Source organism: Pholcus phalangioides, unplaced genomic scaffold, assembly GCF_987345545.1.
Source record: "Pholcus phalangioides strain wild (caught in Gottingen) unplaced genomic scaffold, Ppha-v1.0 ptg000007l_1, whole genome shotgun sequence".
NCBI classification, from domain to species: Eukaryota; Metazoa; Arthropoda; class Arachnida; order Araneae; family Pholcidae; genus Pholcus; species Pholcus phalangioides.
In genome coordinates, this window is record NW_028301600.1 from 65,155,785 (window position 1) to 65,177,942 (window position 22,158).

Sequence of the window (22,158 nt, forward strand, 5' to 3'; positions counted from 1 at the left end):
GCCGATGATGTCCCAGTATTGTACTTTATTTAGCAATTTTCTGTACTATTGGGAAGGAATTTTCAGGAAAATCATATATCACAGAAGATTATCTAATCTGTGACCACAGTGGCGGGAGGGGGAAGGCAGAAGATGTAAACCGAAATTGAAGGAATTTCGTGCATTTCTTATTGTCATCATAGGTCAAAATTTCCACACTGTTATAATACGATTCACGAAACAATTCTATAATGGAATCCTGAAAAGTCTGCCCACTAGAATGGAGCGTGCAATTATAGCAAAAGGTTGCTTTATACACCATGTTAATTTTTTTAAATAAAAGCAAAGAGTTTTCAAGCACTCAAGTATACGAAGGGTTTTTTCAACATAACTGATGATTACGCTATTGTATAATGTAGGTATGGTTGATGTATAAATAGGGAAGTACATGTCTGGAACCCTGGATCAGTCACATCTGGTGCACATACTCGGATTCGGTTTTTGATATAACATTAACATAATGATGTCTAGAATGTGAAAGATAAGCCGAAATGAGAAAACTATGATTAAGAAACGTACAGGATGATCACTTAATTCCCCCAGCAGCATTTTACTGGCTAACAGTTGGTCCTAGAGGCATACTTCAAATTAGAAAAATTATCCAAATAACGTGTAGAACTGTGAGATACGTCATTCATGTTGTAAAGGATTGCATAGTCATCAGAATAAAAAAAATCAACTTTTTTTACAGACAAAAAACGCAACTAGAAAGTTGTTGCCCTGAATGTTGGGAAAGAACGAAAACGAACACAGAGAAAGCTTCTTTCCCTTATTTTTACGCTGTTCTTTTTTCCCCAACGTTCCTGCGATTTTTGAATTCCACACACACACACACACAATAACCCTCCGAATATTGCACTCAGAAACATTGAATTTTCTTTGTTGGCCTCAGGAGAGACAGGGCGACAACTTTGTAATTGGGTTTTTAAGGACAGAGAGTAATAACTATACAATCCCTTCCATTCCACCATAAATGTCGTATCTGAAGTCTACACGTTATTTGGGTAATTTTTATACTTGCAAGCATGCTTTTAGGATCAACGGTTCGCCAGTAAAATGCGGCAACAGGAATTTCAAGTAATCACTCTGTATATTAAATAAATACACATAAATAAATATGAAATAAATATGCATATCTACTACTTCTAAGCTCGCATTCATATTTTAAATATATGCTAAAGTATCACAGAGTTCAGCGAGAAACGTTGCTCACTTTTTTTTCTTGTTTTTACACTCCTTTCTGATGTGAAATAAATCGCACTAAATCTCATATGCTGTAAATGTATAGTATAAGACTCACTTTTTCTTTGATTAATATTTTGCACACTTACTTATTACAGTTCTAGTGTATGAGACACCCTTGTTTTCAGACCTATCGAGGCGAAAGTGCATCTAATACTCCAGAAAAAGAACGTAGAATTTCGAATCATGAACTCGATTCTTTACCTAATCTTGCAAGCAATCGATTCGTGAGAAAATTTTGCATGTTATCATCTTCACAGAAACGGATTTCTACATAGTTTTACACGTAACACATATAAACATATTGACGTGAGATTTCTGTGCTGCCGTTTTGAATGCGTTTGAGTTTCTCTTGAGATGTAACGGGATTCAGATATTTCGATCTTAATATCATGCATACGTCATACCTCGGATGATCGTTCTCCAAAACGATGATATCGATTATTTTTACAATTAAACTGCTTAGCGTTTGTGAAAACAAAAAAAAAAAATTAAGGAAAATCATTCATCACAAATTCTTTATTAGTTTCCTAAATACTCAAACTACTACAGATTTGGCATGTCGAAAAAAATGCTTAGTGGCAATTAATTTAAATTAATTACATTTTAATTAATTTTAAAGACAAGATAAAAAATGGAAAGAGCTATATGTCGTTTCCAATCACAAGAAGAAAATCCGATGAAGCTTTTGCGTGTAATTTTAAATCACGGATAATGATGTGAGCATATTTTTATGATGAAAAATGAATTATCTATTGTCAAACGTTTCCCCGAGAAACAATAATCTTCTAATTATCGTGATAAATATCGATTAAAGAAAAGAACATTAATTTTTTTCACAAAATTTCTGTTTTAAATTTCACAAAATTAAATAAACAGCTACATTGTTTTAAAATGAACTACTGTCATGTCTTGAAAAATACAGATCTTTATCTGCTTATTTTTGCAATTTGTAAAGCAAATTTTCTGAAAATTTAAAAATTCTTGGTATATTCAATAACTTGCGTGTAGAAGTTTTTTTTTTCAAACTATTAAAAAGAACTGATGTTCTGTTTTTTCCCCATGAAAATGGGATTATCTTTAAAAATAGAGAAATTTTATTTTTATGCCATATATTTGCACAGAAATTTAATCTCCTCATTAAAAGAGAATGCAGTTGCATTCGTTTCTCTTTTCTTTGAATAGTTATATTCATTGTCTTAAAAATAGCCATTAAATTTATCTAGTCTACCGTGTTTGTACTTTCCATGCATTTTTTTTACGAAATATTACTAAAAAAACGTTAATATGGAAGTTATCAAGAGTGTAAAAATGCATTCATAACTAAATTGATTTTTGTTTCATTCTTATTCTAGGCGGTATATTTGAAAGCTTCGATGATGACAGAGAAATGGCATTCCGGTACGCTGTCGACAGAATTAATTCAGATCCAAGTATTCTGCCAGACTCTCGACTATCTGTTAAAATCGAGAGAATAAAGCCACACAGTAGTTTCCATGCATCAAAATCAGGTACGTTCTCTATTTCAAAATCAAATTATTTCAAGGTTACGGGACTCTTGCTTTTTTTTCATTTACTACCCTTAACTACGAAATATGATAATCAGAAAAACTCGTTTTTTTTTTTTTTTTGCATTGAACTTGATGCATTACCGTGAAAGTTATTGTTATTCAAGGTACCGCTCCGTCATGGGGAACAAATTCCTCTCGCATGCGAGCTTCTTTAATTCTTGTCTTTTCAGACACTACCAACTCATTTTTGTGAATAGAAACAAAACTATCGGAACTGAATTGTATGCGATTTATTTTTTTCGATCCATCCGTGTAACAAAATGAGTGATCGATTTTTGAAATTGATGGTGCTAAAGTAGAAAGAAAAGAATTTCTGATGGTCGGGTTCAAATGATTGACGAATGATGCATCAAATTCTACGCTTGCTGGTATGAAGAAAAAAATGTTGGAAAAATACAAAAGGAAATACGAAATTCCATGAATACAGAATAACGCATACGATCAGACGAAAAGATATCGCACGAGAAACCTGTCATAATCCTCCATTTTAATGGAATTTTTCTAAATCGATCAGCTGATAAAAAGTAGGAAAATAAACTCATTTTTTAACATTAGACGATCGGAAATTTAAAAATAATCGCATGAATTGAAAATTGAATGTAAATTAAATGTAATGAGTCCCACCCCTCAGGGAAATAAAAAATACGTTCAAATGATATTAAATAGCTTATATATCACATATTAAATTGTATGCTGGCGCTAATTAGCATCGAATAAATTAGTAGCCAACTTTTCATACATGTATGCGATCTTGATTATTTTGTTATCATTCAAGAAAAATAACGTTTTTTGTGTAAACATCTACCCACTTACTGCAGATTTTTCGACTATATTCTTTAAAAATGTAATCCAAAATACATATTGACTTAATTAACCGGAAGAAATTTGAATTTCATATCAAGTTTTAAACATTTCTAGAAAATTTTCATTTTATATGTTGCGTTTTATAATTGCTTGTTTTATTCGTTCTCTTAAATATCACTGTTGCAGTTTAAGGAATTTTTCAACGATCTTATTTTTCGTACTCAGGATAAATTTGATAGTTTTGTTGAATATACATACTAAAGCATTCTGCTTCCGCGTGGGATTTCATGATTTTCGTACTTGACTTTAAAGCCATTAAAAGATGACCTCTAAATTACTTCAACCAAATCCAACTACATTTCCTTTCCCCCCCTCTTTCGCATTAAATCCCTTAGAAAGTTCATTTCGGATGGAGATAACGGCTGTCAGCTAATCTACGGAAATTAAGACGCTTTAGTACAACTGTATAATCAGAGTTCCAGGAGCACCGGAAAGTGAGGGTCTTTCTCTCGTTGAACGTGTAGTTACGGCTGTTACATTTTATTTGTCAGACACTCTAGACATTTAAGATGTTTCATGCAAACGTCGCAGAAAATTCCTTTGAATATCCGTGAAATTGTTATTTTTTTCTTGCCCATCATCTTATATAGAATTTTATTTATTGAGAGGGAAAACCTGTGTACGGTATTCATATCGCAATAAATTTATTTTTATTTATAATGCAAAATATTGCGAAACTTTCACAAATGATTAAACTGATAATGACTAATTATTACTGACACTGAGAGAGAAAGAGAGAGAGAGACTGTTTTTTTTTGTCACATAAACTATCCGCAATCAAAAAACATATAGAAAAATTTGATAATTTATTACAAATATTTTGTTTCCCTCTCCGTATTGCACGTTTGTTTAAGAATGGAGGACCACCTTGATTTACAATATATGCAGCAGCAAAGAGCGACAAATTTTCGGATGTGTGGCAATGTTTCTTTAAAATATTCTCATGGTTGGTTTGGGCAGGAGGGAGATATAAAATACTGTCCGTCTTAAAAGTTTAGATAATGCACTTTCTTAAAATGACAAGAAAAATACGGCAAGTAAAATTAGCACTTTTTAGTGGATAATACCTGACGCATTTCTACATTTATAGAAAAGAAAATCTACAAAATTACAGACTTTTAATAGCCAATAGATTTTCCTCTTTTTTTCTAACAACCTCAAACACACTATCCTTCATGGATCTAATTAAATTCTGTAGGGTTTCAACAACTTAAGTCATCAACAGTCGAAAATACTGTATTTCATTTGCAAACACATTTATCGTAATTATGCCCCATACATTCCTAATAGGATTCAAGTCAGGACTCATCGATAAACAGTCTAAAACCAATAAATTTTTGCGATTAAAGAGCTTCTTTGTGGCAGAAGATCTTTGAATAGACACGTTATAAAATTTTGAAATGCCAAGTTTGGTCCTCCTATCTTCTCCAATCAGTAGCAAATTGTTCTCGAGAATCTCCTTTAAGCATCAGAGTTTTAACGACCAATTTCAAAAGTTAAGGACGCTTGACCATTAGAAGCAAATTCTTCCCATACCATCATCGAAGCTCCACCTTACTGCCTGCTGGAAACATCCGTCTGGAACATGTGAGCTTCATTTTTCTTGCACCACCAAGTATGATACCATGATATTTGTCTCTATAGCACGTATCCATCCGTGTCCGTTTCAGTCTCCCTTCTCCACCTCTCTTAGGTGTTTCCGTAGGACAGCTGATTTCCTAATCACTCTTTTATGAATCAAATACAAGCTACGCTGATCTTTCTATCAACTGTATCTCTTGAAATTTTCACTTCAGGATCTTTCATAATTTCATCTAATTTTTGCGTTGAAGTTAATTTTCCAACGGTTTTGTTATCGCTTAAACTTGTACTGTGTTACCTACCGCAACCAGGTTTTGGCTTTTGGGACACACGTTGGATCAATACCCGTAAAACACTTCATTTCGACCTATTCAAAGGAATAGCAATGCCTTTTACAACCATTCTTTTTGCTTTCAAATGAAATACTCGAAGGATTTCATCGTGCAAAATATACGACGACTTCGGCAATTTTTTTTTCAAAATAAAACCAAAAATATTGCATATTTCAAAGTAGAAAGATGAAACAAGCCTTCGCAATTGCATAGAAATGTGTAATCATTTTTTAATCCGTGAATAACACTTTTTTTGACACTTATTTACTAACGTTGCAACCACATATTTGCTTACCACTTTTTCATACACATGACAGAAATTGCTGTGCCCCAACAACGTGGTTTATGCTGAAGGGTGACGAGACATTAACCATAGATGCAAATTTCATGACATCCCTACTGATCTCTTGGCCAATCAGAATTGAGCTAGTTTGAAATATAGAACTCTGGTATGGAAAAGTAGGTACACGTATGATATCTCTTCCAGCCCAGCTTTATAGACATGCTGAAGTGCATGAGTTCAATTATAGACATGATGTAGATGAGCTGTTAAAAGTGATGCTGGTACTCGTATTGATGTCTCTGGAGCTAACCTGGACCTAACCCTTATCACATTTTTCTTGTAATATTGAAGAGGGCAGTAAAACTGTTCTTGCACAGGGCCGCTAAATGGCCAAGTCCAGCCCTGTTTGGATTTAAAGTTTATAATACATGCTTGGAATGTTTGCGATTTCGAATGTACGGGAGAGCGTCAATCACGTCGTGTTGAATATGACCAAAAGCTGCAATCGAACCACTATGATCAGAGCAGAGCATATCATTTTTTCTATTGATGACTAGTTTGCTACATTAAACATTTGAAACCGAATAGTTATTTTGAGTATCATTGGAAAGCCGAAACTTTCGCGTGCGCGCACAAACCAGTCCATAAACAATTAAACGTGTTAGGTTTTCAGTTATTTTTCTTGAAAATGATGAAGGATGTTGAGAAGAATAATGAAGGAGAGAATGTTTATAGCTTATTTCGATTAGTTTGGCCAGAAGAAATACAACGCGTCATTTTTTCTCGGTAAGATTGAAATTTTCGATGGGAATAAAAATGCGAAGCCGCTACCGGAATAGCCCCATCAAAGCTTCCAAATATTAATTTTGTATCGTCATAAAATAAAGCGACAGGTAATTCTGTGTAGCCTCAGGTTACATCTTCTTGCTCTAGCGATTCGCAACCTCATCTCAAGAGGAATTAACAGCATAAAACTTCAGGGGAAAAAATATTCCATCATAGATACCGAGTTTGGCTCTCGTTGGTACTTCAATTCCCGTATTCTACTTAAATCTGGAAAGTTAACAAAATCGATGTATGGAGGGTAAAAGAATCTGGGAAGAAAAAAAAAATGGGAAGATCTCCCAATTTTATCTGCGGCCATTTCACTTCGAATATAACAAACTATTTTTCACTTTCACGCATCAAATGATGTTTTTCGTGATTGTTGGATTTATTCTGTTTTTTCTCGTTCAATTTCATTTTTAAGTAAAATTAATGATTTGAGCCTTACCTTAGGCTGAAACAAAGGAGAAAAGTCGTTCACAAATTGGAAAAAATAACAGAAAGGAGTACAACATAGGTAAAAACAAAATATATATATTATGTTAAAAGACTGGGAAATAAAAGAAAGAATTTGTTGTGTGGGAAAATAACGGGTAGCCAGTTTTTGGTTCAATAGCATTTTGTGAAGCTTAAAAAAAGTGTCGCTTCTGCCGAACATCCTTCCTCTATTTAGGACTGAAGTAACTAATCAGTGTTTTTTTTTTCTTTTTTCGTAACGTAGGGATTGCAAGACACAACAGCGAAACATAGATAGAATGTGTCAAAAAAAAAATTCTTGGCAAAGCAACACACGCAAAAGACTTATGGCTTCTGTTTCATTTAGTTAAAAAGCTGTGGACGGAAACAAGTGACAACAATGCCAGAAAATTTATCGATGACTTTTATAACTATGTCGCGTAATTCAATTCACTAAAATAAGATGAAAAATTGTTTCTGTTCTCTAATATTTTTAATACACAACATTATTTCAACCAAATAAACTGCGTAAGTTCCGCTCAACCTTTAAATGCGTAACTTTGCCAGCTTTGTATATGTGCAATGGCTTCTTTGATTACTGCAGCCGGTTTGAAGATAAAAATTCAGAATCGTTTTTACACATAAGGTAAGGTTACATTCTTTCCATTTTATATTTTGAATTTGCTAGTTGTCCCAATTAATGACAAAAACTGGTTGTTTGTTGCAGAGCATATGTGTGTGTAATTTCGCCTACTTGTTTAAAAAAAGAGCAAATTAGAAGAAAACATTTTATCTTGAGGTTTGTAAATCCGAATTTTATCGGATCTTACTCTATTTATCTTACTCTACTTTGAATCACAAAGAAGGCAGTTATATTTTGGAAAGTAAGATTACTTCAATATATTTTTATTTCATGTGTGATTTTTGAGTCTTAGCACGTCTTCAATTTGCAAAAATGTGGTACTGTGGCTTTTTGACTTATTGCAATTTGCCTCCGTTGGTTCCTCATAAACCGAAAGAGATGGACGAAATTTTGCCACCTTCCAAAATTTTGACGAACGAGACTTCAGAATGCGAACAACTCAATTTTTTGGGAAAAGTGACTTGTGACATTTTGCCATCTAACCACTGAACTAAGTGGCAACCCTCGATCGTGAGCCCGTTAATGGCCGACGATGCCTCGAGAATTATAAAAGAAAAAATCGTTAAAATTTCATTTCATAAAGACGAGAATATCTAGTAGGCGTTCACGTACCAATATTAAAAACAGAAAATAATAATTCGAAAAATTTAGGAATAATAGCTTAGAATAACTTTGTATGTATTACAGGTGTCGTGCTCTGTGCTGCCAAGTTGGTTATCATCGTGCTCTGAGCGACCAAAGCCTTCTCCAATTTTTACTTAGACAAATCTTTTCTTTTGTGATATCTTGGTGAATAGAGTAATCTTTCGATTATATTTCCTTTCTTACTTTGCATTAAACGTTCCCTTATATCACCAATATAGATGGAACTATAGGATTACGGTAGATACCGTTTATACGACCTCCTTGAATATCTTCTTTATAGGACTTTCACATTTATACGACATTTGGCTTCGGTCACATACGGTGCTTACCAATACCCTTCTAGGTGAGTGATTCATGCATTAAAATTCAATTTTACTCTTCCAAATTTCGTTAAGGAGTGAATATACTTCTTCAAATTTTAGGTTATTTTCTTAAATATAGTTTTATATTTCTCTGTTTTTCATTTTTTTTTTTAAATATTCCTCTCTTTACAAATTTACCCCTTGAAATTTTGGCAAGTGAAATTACTCTTGAGAATTATTTTTTCGGATACTACAATAAGCCACAATTCCTCCCTGTAGATTTTAATGTTTAAATATTTCATTTATACGACGAACAACAGCTGGAGATACGGGGGAGGGCATGGAGGGCAACACCCCCCCCCCCTCACAAGCTTTAATGAAGGAGCCGATTTATCTAATGCGATGACGACGCCAATTCATATACCATATACTGTATATGAATTGGCGTGGTCATCGTCAATTCAATGGACCACGAATTTACAGCATATTATCTCAGTAGGGTAACCACACATGTCCCGTATTCTAAAGTGCATTCTCGTACTTTCACGTAAATTTGACTGTTCGGACTTCCTTTATACACTGGTGTGCAAAAATTTAGGACGAAGCAGAAAAAGTGAGGTCAAGTACTCTTTACGGATGAAAGCAGATTTAGCAATTCTGGACGCATACACATCTGGAGAGAGCGGGGAACAAGCAATAACCCATCCAACATCATCGAAATTAAACGGTTTGGGGGTGCCGGAGTTTTCGTTTGGGGAGGTATCATGCTTGGTACCCGTACACCTTCCAAGGTGGTCCAGTCACTGGTGCCCGCTATTGTACCGAGGCTCTCCTTCCTCAAAAGTGCCTTTTGGGAGGTGCTGTGGGTCCTCAGTTCGTCTTCATGGACGGCAACGTTGCACCTCATCGTAAAGTGGCTGTCGCAGGGCTGTTAAGATATTCAACGCATGGATTGTCCGGCAAGGTCCCCGGATCTAAATCCAATAGAACACGTGTAGGACACGCTAGGGAAATGCTTGGCAGCACGGCACTAGCCGCCAGCAGCGATTCCGGAGCTGCGCTACAACAGCAATGGGCAGCAATGCCTCAACAGCTCGTTGACAACCACGTACTCATAATGGGCAGACGATGTGAATCCTGCATAACGGTCAGGGGTGATCATATCCCTCTACTAAAGGATGAATTTTCCTTGCCAGTCACTTCTCACATGGACGTTTCGGTCTTCTGTCCAATTGTGCTCGAAGCCAATTTTTCAATAAAATTCGTTTTTATCCTTTGAATTTCTTTTTTTGGAAGATTAGTTTACTTTTCATATATATTCTTACGTCTTGGGAAACTTATGGTACTGTTTGTGTCGATTTGGAATACTTTTGCACGACGTTACATTAGAAAAACCGTCTCGTTTTTAATTTTTCCACACCAGTGTAGGTGGATTACAGAGATAGAATAGCGATCAATTATAATGCTACAACATGAGGGATGTTCCCTTGTTGTGGAAGTGAATAATAGAGAGGGATTTGGTCGCGCACACAGAGCACGATTTTTCCTTGGTCGCACAGAGCACGTAACCATATTACATCACCGAATGCGTAGCCATCATATCCGCCATTACCGAACACTATGATGCTAGCATTTTCGCCTGTTGAGCCCGCCCGTATCTCTAGACGTTAGTTGCAGTAGATACGGTAGAGATCTCACAATATCAAACTGAACAGTGCAGACATTTTAGGATCTTATTTTTCCATCCGCATGTGTAAGAACGAGAAATGAGCTCAATACTTTTTCACTATAGTTCACGAACTCGAAGTTTTTTTTACTCTTTAATGATACTTATCTCCAAATTTTGGACCATTTCTCGAACGAATTGAGCGATTTTCAATAAAACCTATGGAAAATCACGTTTTTACGAATCACGGCTTACGAAGATTTCGGCTAATGCAATTCCGGAACGAATTAGCTTCGTTTGCTGAGGTATCACTGCTAATAAAATCGTTGATCAAGAACCCAAAAATGTTTGTAGGAAAAAAAGGAGTTCGACCCCCAGCTATTATTTTCACACCGGGCTCCGCTTCTGGCAAGGACGACCCGAGTTGAGCATAAAATTAGCAAAACAATAAATTATTAAAATAGCAAACAGAATAAATTTCATAGTTTAGTTCAAGCAAAATATAGCATCAACTTTTTCAAAAATGAAAGGGAAATATAAAATTATAGGATCCCAGCAACTCTTGAGGCAAATGTAGCACTCTACCAGTCCATAATAATTAGGAGGTTTTAATTCAAACTAAGAACATAATTTTCATAATAAATCTAATAAACAGTTGTAAATATTAAAACGACTAGTTAACATGGCGACCTGTGTTAGTGCTAAATAAAAAAAATCAAGTGACTTCTTTTCACTTCTGAGAAAAACAACATTAGACTCGTCTCTCAAATACTTCTAACAGCTCAAAATTTGCATATTAACAAAGAATCGCAATCACAAGAAAGCCAGCATCACTGACCTCACAATCATTTTCTTTCCACGGAACAGTCTCGCGTCACAATCTAATGTAACAATCTTTTCGAAATCGGTCCGCTACAAATTTTTGGAAATCCATATGTGCATACCGTATCTTACAATATGTTCGACTAGGAAAAATAGGATAAATGACCTCGAATACAACATTGAAACGATACTTCGTTTTTAGATAACGTATCACAATAAATAAATCCAAGAGTGATTACTTCAGTTCGATTTTTTGTCTTGGTTTCGTCTTGTATTTCCATCGGTGAATCAGGTTTCTTCAGGATTGATAGCCCAATTCAGTTTAGCAATTGCCGTACTAATTCTCTATCTGTAGTTTGACAACAAACGTTATTAAATTCCTTTTCGGAGTCTTTATTCGTTTGAGTTGATTGAATGCCTTCGTATCTTTTATAGCCGTTGCCTTGACGTTTTTGTTTTCGACGGAATTTATTCTTTGGAATTTTCTTCTCCATTCCCAGCAGAAAGTAATATACGTTCGCTATCAACATTTTATCGTAATTATCGAGCAGAAAATTCTATAGAAACTCGACATAAGGCATTTACAGGGTGATTTAGAGCTAACTCACGCGCAAAACCTTAACCCTTTCACACCCTGTAGCCACAAACGTCAAACGTGGTTGTTGGTTTTTTTTCTCATTTTAGATATTTTTTTTTAACCTCAGGGAGTTAAGCCAAGGCTTAAAGGATTGTGTTTTGCGTTAGAAATATGATGAATATTAACTTTGGGAGCTTTCATCAGATAGCAGCTCTCAAAGTTGAATTTTATGCGTCTTTCACGATGGCTTCCAGAAGAAAGTGCCCCCGGATTAAATGCAGTCTATTGCATAAAACTTGGCAATAAAATTCTGAAAAAAATTGTATGTGCATATAAATAGACACTGCATCATCTTCGCTGAAAAATTTGAATGAGGTAAATTATTTCTTTAATTATAAAGTTCCAAAATTTGACAAAAAAAAATTGAAAAATGGAAAAAATGATTTGCCAATATTTATGTTTTTAATATATATTTTAAGAAACATCTTGATAGTTACAAAAAAATAAATGTTCAGGTCTGAAAGGGTTAAAGAGTGTTAAAACAAATACAAATACAAGACCACAACCGGCAAAATGCCTAATGGCTGAGAAAAAGGCGAGCATTACAAATATGGATGTCATATTTGTAAAATATGTTTTTACATATTCGCATGTGTTGTTTTTTAATATATTTGTAAAATATGTAAAATTTGTCGAAAATACAGCAACAGAAATAAAAATACAGTTATAAAAACTAAAGACCATTCAATGTATGCATGATAAAATATAATACAATGCCCAAAAAAATATTTATGGTTGTCTTATTCAAGTGTGGATAGCTTCTCGATTTACCCCAACATGTATATTGTATTTATTTTTAAACGTGTCAATTGTGTTAGAATTTACTACCTCCGGGGTTAAGCTATTTCATTTATTAACAACCGTATTAGAGAAAAATTCCCTGCGACACCACCACCTAAAATTGTCCATTATCAATCGATACTAGTGTCCCCTTGTCAAATCAGTTGATTGACGGCGTATTAATAATTCATGGTCCATCCTATCCATCCCGTTGAAAACTTTGAACACTTCGATCATATCCCCCAACGCCTGCGTTCTTTCAATGTAAACATATTCAAATTCTCCGTAATTCAAGTCCCGTGTGCCCGACAAAAACACCCGTAGCTCTTCTCTGCACCCCTTAACCAAGTCTATGTCCTTCAGTAGATATGGTTTAAACATACCTAAAACACACCTAAACATGCATTTTTCATCACAAAACGCATCGCAACAGCACAAGAGGTGAACCACTAGACGGTGCTGTCATTCGAACGCATGAAACGCTTTTTTTGCCACTTACCTTCATTTCTATTGGGGATTGGATTTTGGCATAAGGTATTTTGAGGTATGCGCTCAAGAGTGATATGAAAAACAACAGTGTCACTCTAACAGTTACGGTTACAGTGAGAAAATTTCGAAAATATCAAATGGCAACACCAAGTTTTTTGTATTGGAATGTGATCTCCATTGTGAAAAACCCTAAATAGCGTTCGAACGGCAACTGTAGCATGAAAATCACCGGCGGTAGATAGGCTAAAAGTGAGGACAACCAATAAGGACAGAGAAGCAGCATAAAATAAAGCATTTTATTGTGTTTCACAAATTTTCCACATGACTTTGTGGAGGACTAATCAGGCTGGGATCTCAGCCGAAGAAACGGTGTGACGAATGAAACGAACATTAATGCTCTGGTGCACGGCAAAGTCCTTTTTACTTTTTCCTTGCCTAGCTCCGGGGATTTTCGTGCTACAGGTGCCATTCCAATGCTATTTAGTGTTTTTCAGTATGGAGATCGCATTCCAATACAAAAAACTTGGTGTTGCCATTTGATATTTTCGAAATTTTCTCACTGTAACCGTAACTGTTAGAGTGACACTGTTGTTTTCCATATCATCCTTGAGCGCATACATCAAAATACCTTATGCCAAAATTTCATTCAGTTTCTGTGAATGGTATGATAGTTAGGGGCCCATATGTCGGGATAGTTTTTTTACAATCACCCCGTATTTCCCTCATAGTTTTTACTGTTTTCGTGACAATTGCTTTCATTTTGGGTTAGCTATATTTTAGATGTACAGAACTTAATATCCATATTTTTTTAGGCATTTTTTCAGCCCTTTTAATTTGTAATTGTAATCATGAGTTTTCCCTATATAGTCTCCTATCTAACACGAAACTTATTGTTTCTTATACAATTTCCTTCTGTATTTTGTTTCCGGAAGAATAGTAACAGCTGTGAAATGCAATTCATATAATCTCGAGTTTATATTACATTTTTAGAAGTTCTGTTAGCATGTATAAGAAAAATGCAATTAAAGTTGTTCATACATACATATTATTTATTTAGTATGAAAATAGCTCAAGAGTAGAAAGAAATACCTGCTTATCTTATTTTTGTACTCTTCAATCAAAAATTATAAAAGAAAAACCTCATTTAAAACTGCACTTGTATTTGGCAAAGTGCCAATATGGTAAAAGAAATCTCTCAAGTTTTCTACAAGAAACATTTTTCTAAGATCCACCTACTTCTTTCTCGCTAAGTTGAAACACCATGGTAAATATTTGAGATCTCGCTTCTATATATTTCTTATCGTGAAATAGTCACGGATGCAACAAAGTTAAGTGCATTGAAGAATATTGTGACAATACTTCTACGTGTTTTATTTTAGAAATTTAACTATAATGAGCCATATGAGACAAGTAAAAAAAAAGTAATAATAAAATATTTTCGTTGACGTTTAAAGATGTTTTAAATAAAAATTAACTATTCCTTTTCTCTAAAAATTTACAAGTTCACGCAACATTCTAGTCAACATTTCGTGGTTTCTGGCATACACAGCTGATATGTTTGAAAATTTTACACACTCTGAGTTACAAATGGTTAAATACTCAATCATGAATCTGTCTCTCTCTCTCTCTCTCTCTCACTAACATCCACATTATCCTCACCCAAACACGCTCATACATGTACTATAGGAAATATTTTCATCCCATAAGATCAACGCTTTATAAAATACTAGCTGTTACTCGCGGCTCCGCTCGTGTGGATTTGGTAATCTGAAAATTACTCGGCGATGATTTGCCCATATAGCATTTGAACCTATCATGGCCCCTTGGCGGTTGAATTTTCAGAAATCCCGTCTTAGTGGGTATCTATATTATAAACTATTATACTGCCCGAATTTCATATTTATAGCTTCCGCGGCTTCAGTTCGGCACCATGATTGCCCCATATGACCTGTGAACCGCTTTATGACTCGCTTAGAGGTTGAAATTTGAAAAGTCCCTCCTTAGTGAGTCTTCACATCATAAAATAAAACAACTGACTGAATTTCATATTTACAGCTTCAACGATTTCGGCTCGGTGACGATTTCTCCATATAACCATTGAGGCCCCCACCCCACGGGATTCAATTTAAAAAGTCCCTTCTTTGAGTGAGTCTCCACATTACAAAATAAAAATACTGACCTAATTTCATATTTATAGCTTCAGCGTGTATATAATTAGCTCTATATAATTTATGAGCTCTTTAGGAGTGGAATTTCGAAAAAAAAACCCTTTTTAGTGAGTCTCTGCATTATGGAATGGAATTACTTATCAAAATTCATATTTGTACCTTCAGCGGTTTCGGCTCGGCGTGATTTCTCTATGTAACATTTGAACTCCCTTGTAATCTCCTCAGGGGTCGAATTTAAAAAACAAGAAAACCTTCTTAGTGAGGCCTTTGCGTCATAGAATAAAACCAGTGACCAAATTTCATAATTATGGCTTCAGCGGTTTCAGCTCGGCGATGATGTATCAGTGAATCAGTCAGAACAGGTTATTTTATATGTATATAGACTTAAGCGAGATATCTATTATTACCTGTTAGCGAGATTTCTCAAGCTTAGTCGGAACTTGGTGGTTTCATGCCAATAACTAATTCTGAATTCAATTATCTGTGAGAAAGTCGTTTCTAAACCCGAATTTATACAAAATTATTTAAAGATATGATAAATAACGATTCATATGCATAATTATCTGGAATCGTTTCCAAATAGACGGCAATTTCCAAATATCAGAGATCTAAAGCACAAGGGATATGATACACATACACTTAAGGAAACAGATATTTTCTGGATAGTATGCCGAGGTGAGCTCGGAAAGAAAAGTCATCTGTTCTCCGCCGAGACTCGGAGTTTGCAAGAGGGCTAAGGTTTGACGCCCGGCGGAGACCATCTGACTTTATTTTCTAAGTTCACCTCGGTATAATATCCAAAAAATAATTGTCTCCTTGATATTGTGGGCCGAGAATAAAAACCGTCTATCTCTTTCTATTGTTCCACCTGGAGGCAATTTGCTGAAGTTACGAGAGGCTACTAATGCGCCTCACTACTTCAGTGCCTCAAGCCGCAGTGCGTGAAATAAGAAAACCAGGGTCGGGTCTCCAGTGGTGCAGATGACAGCATGCTTTCCCGGTTTGCAGGAGGGCCTGAGTTCAAGTCTCGGCGGAAACCAGGTGACTTTTCTCTCATATGTTTTTATATTTCTTATATTTTTTATTAATAATAATTGGCTGAGAAAAAATGGGGGTAGAGGGTGTGTCTTAGACACGGCCGCAAGTTTGACGTGAATACGTTCTTTGTTGTTAGAATTGCGTGGTAAGTACTGACATAATGAGACGATATTAATGCCGTCTATTGGCGTTGCGAAGTTATACAAAAGCAAATGCAAGGCCACAACAAGCAAAATGCCCAACGACGTGGCTGAAAAAAAGATGCCCATAACAAGTATGGATGCCATATATTACTAAAATACAGTAACCCAATTAGAAATGCAATCCCAAAAATTATAGAAACAATGTTAAAATATTATACAATGCCCATGAAATGTATTTATGGTTGTCTCATCTAAGTATGGATAGCTTCTCCATTTACCCTAAAATGTTCATCGTATTTCTTTTTAAATGTGTCAATTGTATTAGAATTTACTACCTCCAAGGGTAAGCTATTCAATTTATTAACAACCCTATTAGAGAAAAAATGCCTGTGACACCATAACCTAGTATTGTCCCTTACCAATCGATACTGGTGTTCCCTTGTAAAAACAGTCGATTGACGCTGTACTAATAATTCATGGTCCATCCTTTCCATCCCGTTGAAAATTTTGAACACTTCGATCATATCTCTCAGACACCTGTGTTCGTCCAATATGAAAATATTCCAAAAATGAAGTGTGTCTCCAGTCCTGTGCGTGGGTCGGAGGTCGGCCCGTGGTGGCTAGCGGGGCTTTTTCTTTTTGCAGCATGGCCCAGCCGCAAGGTAGCTTTCTTATGTCCTACAACGGACAGAGCATGAGCCATGTTTGGTGTTTGCATAACTCAATCCCCGGGAACCACAGAAAACCAACTTCAGACGACCACCGCTGTGGTGACAGTGGGGTTCAAACCCGGGACCTCGCGACGCGAGTCCGTCACTATGACCACTCGATTCGACCACCACAGCGGCAAAACTCGAGGTTGAAGCGTTATGGAAGAGAGTAAGGATTTTAGAGGGCCTGGTTATAACGGCGCCACCTGTCAATGAAGAAGCAATCTTCACGAATAACGACAGTTTAGAGGTCGTGGATTAGGTAGAAGGGGATAATGATAGGATTTAAATCATCGGCTATTCTATGGTTAGGGAACTACGGAACCGAGTGTGTAGGGATTTTGGGGATTTCGAGCGCTGTTGTCCTCCTGGGGGAAGATTAGCAACGTTCGAGAAATTTTTCATCGCCGAAAGTTGCTCTTGCGGGTAATCCTGTGGGTGGGAACGAATCAGGTAGGAGTGGTTATTAGTGAGTTTCTGTCAGATTACCGGGGCTAGCTATTATCCGCTAGGGAGAGGCTTCAGATGTGGCAGTGATTCCAATGCTGCCACAAGGGGTTGTAGGGGTATAGGAGTAGGATCCAGCATGGATTCAGGAAGGGGAAGCCATGTGTAACTAACCTCCTTTGCTTTTATGATCATGTGACGAGACGAAAGCTTTGGGTAAGGGCAAAAATGTAGATGTTGTTTACTTTGATTTCCAGAAGGCATTCAATCGGGTCCAACATGGTAAACTCTTGAAGCGTTTACACGAGATTTTGGGATTGGGGCAACTTGCTAAATTGGATAGGATCGTGGTTAAGAGATCGGTTAGAACGAGTTATGGTGAACGGGAAATTCTCTGGTTGGACAGGCGTCATTAGTGGAGTTATTCAAGAAAGTGTCCTTGGCCCCCATACGTTTTTCACTTTTTATCGATAAACTCGATCAGGGTATTGATGGGATTGCTAGCAAATTCACAGATGACGTGAAGCTAATTGGGGTAGTCGGAAATCAAAGCGACAGGGGGTTGCTCCAGACAGACTTAAACAGGATTGGAGCATGGGCAAATCAACGGAGTATGACGTTTAGCGTTGACAAGTCCATGGACGCTCATTGGTTATAGCAACCCACGGTTCCCTTACAAGTTGAATGGCGTCACTATCCCGGATGGAACTACGTTCACCGATTTGGGAATTCTCATTGATGAGCGGCTTAGGTTTTCTGAACATTGTTCAGCGGTGATCAGAAAAGCGAAAAAAAGGCTCGTTTTCATTTTCAAGAAGGTCTCTTTGTGCGTTCTTCGAAAGTCATTCTTCCGCTTTTTCGAGGCTCGGTTCGTCCTGGACTACAGTATGCTGAAGGTTTTGGAAACCATACCTACATACCGACATGGACTTGGTTGAAGGGGTGCAGAGAAGAGCTACCCGTGTCCTTATTGACACACGGGGATTGAGTTATGCAAACACCAAACATGGCTCACGCTCTGTCCGTTGTAGGACATAAGCGGCTGGGCCATGCTGGAAAAAAAAAAAGAAAAAGCCCCACCAACCACCAAGACCATGGGCCTAACGCCGGCCACCAGTATCGATTGGTAAGGGAAAATTCTAGGTTATGGTGTCGCAGGGAATTTTTCTCTAATAGGGTTCTTAATAAGTGGAATAGCTTACCCTAGGAGGTAGTAAATTCTAACGGAATTGGCACGTTTAAAAAGAAATACGACACATGTTGGGGTAAATCGAGAAGCCATCCATACTTAGAATAAGACAACCATAAGTAATCTTTATGGGCATTGTATAATATTTTATCATGTACAGGGTGATTATAAAAAAACTATCCCGACATATGGGCCCCTAACTATCATACCATTCACAGAAACTGAATGAAATTTTGACATAAGGTATTATTATGTATGCGCTCAAGAATGATATGGAAAACAGCAGTGTCACTCTAACAGTTACGGTTACAGTGAGAAAATTTCGAAAATATCAAATGGCAACACCAAGTTTTTTGTATTGGAATGTGATCTCCATTGTGAAAAACCCTAAATAGCGTTCGAACGACAACTGTAGCATGAAAATCACCGGCGGTAGATAGGCTAAAAGTGAGGACAACCAATAAGGACAGAGAAGCAGCATAAAATAAAGCATTTTATTGTGTTTCACAAATTTTCCACATGACCTTGTGGAGGACTAATCAGGCTGGGATCTCAGCCGAAGAAACGGTGTGACTAATGAAACGAACATTAATGCTCTCGTGCACGGCAAAGTCCTTTTTACTTTTTCCTTGCCTAGCTCCGGGGATTTTCGTGCTACAGGTGCCATTCCAACGCTGTTTAGTGTTTTTCAGTATGGAGATCGCATTCCAATACAAAAAACTTGGTGATGCCCTTTGATATTTTCGAAATTTTCTCACTGTAACCGTAACTGTTAGAGTGACACTGTTGTTTTCCATATCATTCTGGAGAGCATACCTCAAAATACCTTATGCCAAAATTTCATTCAGTTTCTGTGAATGGTATGATAGTTAGGGGCCCATATGTCGGGATAGTTTTTTTATAATCACCCCGTATATATACTGTTTGTAATTGCATTTTTAAGAGGGTTGCTGTATTTTTGAAATATCTGACATCCATATTTGTTATGGGCATCTTTTTCTCAGCCACCTCGTTGGGTATTTTCCCTGTTGTGGCCTTGTATTTGTATTAACGAGATCTACCCGGAGACGCCGCTATATACTTGGTAGTTTTTGAGATATGAGCGTTTGAACTATTTCGTTACTTCTTACGAATGTACCCAGTATCTTCAGATGATTTAAAATGCATAATTCACGTGGAAAATCTATCTCTACATACAATTAACATTGCACTTATTCCCCTTGTGCTTTAGACCCCTCATATCTCAAATTCAAAAACTAATCATCACGCCCAATAAATTACTGCTTATAAGAACTTAACAAAATATCAATATTATATAATGCACTTATCACTTTGTAAAAAAATTCCGGAATTTATGCATCTGAATACATTTGTATATCTAAAACAGAAAAATAATAGAAATGAATTATCGCAAAAGCCGAATTTAGAATAGCTATTAGAAATAGCCTCAAAACTAGGCAAATGCGTAACAGTAAATTTGAATTAATTGTTATCGGTTTATAATTTGTCAATAAATTTCATAAATTTATTCATGTTCATAAATTGTTACCAATGAAGTAGAGTTGGATATCGAGCTTTATGGTATGAAATTAAAAAAAGGCATTATATATATATATATATATTCAATCCGTTCAACGATGCGGCAATAAAATGAACAGGCAAAAAAATGGAAGCACGTGTTGACTTGGCAGTGCTCCACAGATCATTTAGAAAGCTCAAACTATCCCCCTTTATAATTGAATAACTTGGTGAGTCAAGAGAACAAAAACAGCCATCAACCCTTCATTTTTTTCCATCCGACTAATAGTTTTAGGCAATGAGAAATAAAGCATCGTATGCTGAACGACTTAACAACTGCTTGCATTAATTTCTCTTCTTCAACAAGCAGAGAAAATTTCTCTTCTACTTCGCTTAATAGCAAATGGAAGAGAAAAAAAGCTGTCAACGTGCTGAGTTATAATTTAATAAATAACGCGAAATTAACTAGTGAAAAAAAAAATCAATCTACCTAAAAAAAGCAATCTTTCGCCTATAAAAATTCACGAAGAAAAGCATCTTTCTATAAAATTTTCTCTTTCATTTGATTCCCGCTCGGAATCGATGAAGTATCAATGACAAACGATGCGCATTATATTGTAAGCCAAGTATTTTTCCGTCTTCATCAAATTAAAGATTCTTATGGAACTTCTTCTGCATCGAGAAAATTTTCATACTTATTTATCAACTAATTAATCATTCTGGAAGTTATCTTTTTTGTTTCCGTTAACAATCTGTTAATTTCAATGGTCTGAGACATAACTTATAATGGAAATATAGTTGCATACAGATTATAGTAATTTTTCATGATTATAAGCCACAACAAATATATCAAATGGTATTTATTTTTTCTGAGAAACATAAATTAAATGTTCATCTTTTCATGTTTTATTCGTCAAATATTGATAAAGCTTAGAAAAAACATTGCGTCTTTTAAGTATTTTATTAAATACAGGGTGATTATAATGAAAGTTCCCGTGTACTATGAGTATTTTTTCTCAAAAACTGCTTATCCGAATACAACCAAATTTTCAGGATATCTTAATGAGAATATGGGAGAGAGATTTATGAAATAAAAAAAACAAAAGTTCAACTTTCAACCACCAGGTGAAAAAGCGGTGCTTTTTATTGAATTTTCCTTTTTCCCCATGGACCATATAGCGTATGTACCAAGTTTCAATGGAATACGTCCTCCGAAACGGGCGCTACGTAGGTCTGAGTAGGATAAACAGTTATTGCGAAAAACCACTCCGAGTACGGTAACTTAAATTGTAATCACCCTGTATATATGAAGTTCGGGTGATATGGACTACCACTGTTATTTTTTCGATTTTATTCCAGTTTAAAACATTATAGAAACCTGAAATTTCCATTTCTATAAAATTTGGATTCTTGGCTTTGAGTTGACACATTACCGTATCTAAAAAACCCTACCGTAAAAAAAGCATTTAAAAAAATCCTTTCCGTTGGGTAATGCGAAATAGTCAGGTGAGGGGGGTTCAAAATGAAGAAAACTAATTCGTATTAATCAAAAACAGGATTTAAGGAATCTATGGCAATGAAAAATAAAAATTTCATCTTTTTTTTGTAGTTGATGCCACGGTATCATAGTCTATTTACAAATATCACAATGCAATCTCCCTATTCTGCCCCAAAACAGTCAAGGTGGTCCCACAGAGGACGGGACACACATTATTTCTAGACCTCTTTCCTCTTCTATCTTACTAAACTTTCCATCTTGAAGAGATAT

At 35.9% G+C, this 22,158-nt stretch overlaps 1 protein-coding gene across 3 annotated transcripts in view; it reads left to right on the plus strand.

Annotated features, from left to right (window-relative positions):
- LOC149085632 (glutamate receptor ionotropic, kainate 2-like) overlaps window positions 1-22,158 on the plus strand; it is a 185,678-nt gene that overhangs the window by 93,357 nt on the left and 70,163 nt on the right. For all 3 annotated transcript variants that reach the window (XM_089233790.1, XM_089233792.1, XM_089233791.1), the window contains exon 2: window positions 2,637-2,792. In XM_089233790.1, the coding sequence (XP_089089916.1) occupies window positions 2,637-2,792 (156 nt within the window). The remainder of the gene's footprint in view (window positions 1-2,636; window positions 2,793-22,158) is intronic.